Below are 3,856 nucleotides of genomic sequence, written 5' to 3' on the forward strand. Positions count from 1 at the left end.
ACGAGGCTCCGGCAGGGGATGGTGGCGAACCCTGCTGTACTCTTCCACCACAACTTTCTCTCACTCTTACTTCCTGTTTCTGTTGTGCCTGTAATTCAAAGGGTCAGCCTTCTCACACTGTGTCACGCTGAATGTCCCCGAGAACTACGTTAAGGGTACACGTGTCCGTGGAGTGCTCAGCCACTTGCATGTTAATTTCACGAGCAGGCTGTTCCGTTGATCAGATCAACTGGAACCCTCGACGTCATAAGCGACGGAGTGCCAACAACGTGTATGTGATCCTCCTCCTCCTCTGCCTCCTCATTTTCATCATCATCATCAACTTCCTCCTCTTCATCACCACCATCATCATCCTCATCATCATCATCTTCCTCCTCTTGTACCCCCTCCTCCTTCTCTTCCTCATTTAATGTCCCATTTGCCATGTTGGTACGGGTTGGATGATTCAACAGGAACCAATGAACCAGAGGGCTGTGTCAAGTGCCAACACCTGCTCTGGCATGGTTCTTACAGCTGAGTATCCTTCCTAATGCCAGCCACTGTACAGCATACTGAGTGCTTTTCTTTTTGTAGCACCAGCACTAGTGAGGTTGCTAAGTATTCATAAGACAGGACCTTCTTGACTGGGGAAAGTATAGTATTGGGGGATACAAAAGTATGGCAGAAGGACATACTTCTTGCTGAAGAGGTCAACACATAGCTTCTCCAGCTGGGAAAAAGGGAGAAAGTGAGAGAGAGATGGTGATGGTATACCTTCAAGGTACAACGTGAACATGAGAGAGAGAATATGGATAGAAGAACAGAGAAGGTGGGTAGATGAAGGAGAAAGAGAGAGAGAGAGTGGCAGGTAGGCAAAGAGAGAGAGGAGAGGGAGTGGACAAAAGAGGTTGGGGAGGGGAGAGAGCAAGAGGTTTGCAGAGTTTAAGAATAGATATCTCTATCTCATGGGAGTGAAAAAGACATAGAATTAGGGATCCAAAAATGTTTAAAACGAAAAGTCTATACACACATGAGAGGTGCTGAAAAGTTCCTGGTTTAAGAGTATTACAAAATGTTTGGTTGGAGGCCAAACCTTCTGAGTTTTTTTTACAGGGCTTAAAAAACTGAAGGACCACTGCAGTAAGTGTGTGAATCTGAGAGGGGAATATGTTGAATAAAATCATAATTAACTGATCATCCTGTATTTTCTCTTACCCAAAGCCAGGAACTTTTCAGCACAGCCTTATGTATGTATGTATGTTTGTATGTCTGTATGTATGTATATGGCTAACCAGCTCTTTATGCCCTTGCAGGCTTTAATGACAGAACTTTGTGAAGTATTTTCTTATGATTATTTCTTTTCTTTCTATTTTGCTTCTTCTGTAAAGAGCGAAGTACAAATTGCCAAAACCTGGCAGGCTTACAGATACCTTAACTATGAAATGACACAGCAGCTCCTGAAAGCTTCCTTATCTGAAGTAGAAAAGTAAGTCAGTTTCTAAAAGTTAGGGGCCTTCCTGAAACTCAGTCTGTCTGTCTGTCTCTTTCTCTCTCTCTCTCTCTTTCTCATGTATATGTATATAGATAGTGATGTCATTTTATTATCTAGCTGTGTACCTATCTGTCTCTCTGTTTTTACTCAAAATTTGTCTGTCTATCCCTCTGTCCCCCATCCCAACTCATTGCTTATCACCCCATTCAGTCTAATTTAATCTGTACGTTGCTATGCCTGTTTCTCTAATTAGTACTCTAACTGGTACCCTGAACCATCCTCAAGTATTATTTCAAGTTTTTATCACAGCTCAGTTTGGTGAAAAGATCATTGGCACTGGCTAAGCCAAAACCAGCTTTGCTCTGCATAGAACCCCCACTTCCTGACCAGAAGAAGTCATAGTTTTGTTTTTGTAACTTTTCTTGTCCTTGCAGTCATATTTCTGACAGTGCAACAATGCTTACACCACATCGCATCACCTAATTGTAATTTACCAAATTTCTTTCTTTGAGTCTTCCAGATTTGGTTCCTTCCAAACTTGTTCCAATGTTCCAAGAATCAAAACTTTATTTATTGTGTTTTGTTTCTGTCTCTTTCTGTTCACAGAAATGGAATAGATACACCCCCCCCCACTCCACTACTTCTGCCACTGAGTGGTCTATCTCAGCCAGGCTAAGAGAGCAATTTTTATTCCACTATTCCTCCTTCTGTTGGGTCATTATTTGATTGGGACAGGTATCTCAATACCTAAATAGGGCTGCCTGGTCACTTCAGCAGAACTTTGGATATTTATCTCTCTACACCATGCCACTCATGACCATCACACTGAAGTCATCAGTGTCATGTTTCTGGTTAGCGGCATTCAACTTCTCATACCGTTCATCTTCTCTATTTACCTATCATTGTTGAACTTTCACTTCTTGTGCCCCATGCCTTTCCTCTTGTTTTATGTATCCACATTTTCAATCCTTGCACCTTCAACCAAACCCAGCAGAACATCGAGGACTTGATGCCTGGAGAGAGAGAGAGAAAGAGAGAGAGAGAGAGAGAGAGAGAGAGAGAGAGAGAGAAAGAAAGAGAGAGAAAGAAAGAGAGAGAGAGAGAGAGTGGTGGGGTGTGTGTGTGTGGCATCTATTTAATGTATATATGAAAGCAAAGGTTAACTTAGAGTAACCTTTATATAAAAGCAAGGCTTTATTTGATAGTCAGTGACCTTTATCAGCCTTGTCATAACACCATCTCCGAAAGTATGCACAGCTCTTTATAGTTCAACAATGGCAAATGTTTGGTTACTGCACCCTGGAAAATGCTGTCTCTGTCGGTCAATGACAGGGGTTGAGGATCCAACCCCATAAGGGATAATATCTATCCAATATACTGCTGGGAGGGTACCCAATTATTGTTACACTAGTGTTATACCAAGTGCAATAAGTGGGTGCAGGTAAAAGGGGGTTATTTTATCCTAAATTTATATAGCAATAAGAAAATGGAGGGGAATATGAGGTACTCATCAACTTGCAGACACTGTATTCCGTTGATTAATCTGTTTATTTTATAACTAAATTGACAAAAAACACAATATACAGACACTTATGACATACCATGTCATATCAACAATTTTGGTATGCTTGTGCAGCCATCTGTGTATGTGCATCTGAGCACACATATATGTACTCATTATCATCATTTAATGTCTGTTGTCCATACTGGCATGGGTTGGAAGGTTTGACCAGAGCTGGTAAGTTGGGGGCTGCACCAGACTCCAGTCTGATTTGGCATGGTTTCTACGGCTGGATACCTTTCTTAACGCCAACCACTTTACAGAGTGTGCTCGGTGCTTTTACACTGCACAGACACTTTTATGTGGCACTGCACAAGCGCTTTTGCATGACACTGCATGGGTGCTTTTATGTGTCACCACACAGGCACTTTTTTATGTGGCTACATGGGTGCTTTTATGTGATACCTCATGGGTGCTTTTACGTGGCACCACATGGGCACTTTTACGTGATGCTGCATGAGCACTTTTACATGTTGCTACACGGATGCTTTTACATGGCATTCAGGTCTGCTTGATTAGGGCTGCCCTGTAGGTAAACAACAACAACAACAGCAACAACAATCCCCAATATCATTACACTGAATTCAGAAAAAAATGAAAAAATAAAAATCATAAACGAAACAAAAAAAGCAAACTGTAAACAAATACAATATTTTCTTTTGTTTTGCAAGGAAGATGATTTCATTCCTGAAGCTGACTCAACCATCTGTGGACCTGAAGGAAGCAGTAATGTTAGATTATTTTGTGGCAGGTATTTACTGGGCCCACAACCAATCCTACAGCAACGAGCAGTTTTCTGGTTTCTTTTCTTTACTCTATGATCT

The 3,856-nt window shown here is 41.5% G+C and overlaps 1 protein-coding gene across 1 annotated transcript in view; it reads left to right on the forward strand.

The window, feature by feature from the left end:
* Positions 1-1,298: 1,298 nt before the first annotated feature.
* LOC106869874 (uncharacterized) overlaps positions 1,299-3,856 on the forward strand; it is a 7,300-nt gene continuing 4,742 nt past the window's right edge. The window contains exons 1-2 of the mRNA XM_014915797.2: positions 1,299-1,465; positions 3,704-3,856. Of these exons, the coding sequence (XP_014771283.2) occupies positions 1,299-1,465; positions 3,704-3,856 (320 nt within the window). The remainder of the gene's footprint in view (positions 1,466-3,703) is intronic.

The sequence above is a fragment of the Octopus bimaculoides genome, chromosome 22 (assembly GCF_001194135.2).
Source record: "Octopus bimaculoides isolate UCB-OBI-ISO-001 chromosome 22, ASM119413v2, whole genome shotgun sequence".
Taxonomy (NCBI): domain Eukaryota; kingdom Metazoa; phylum Mollusca; class Cephalopoda; order Octopoda; family Octopodidae; genus Octopus; species Octopus bimaculoides.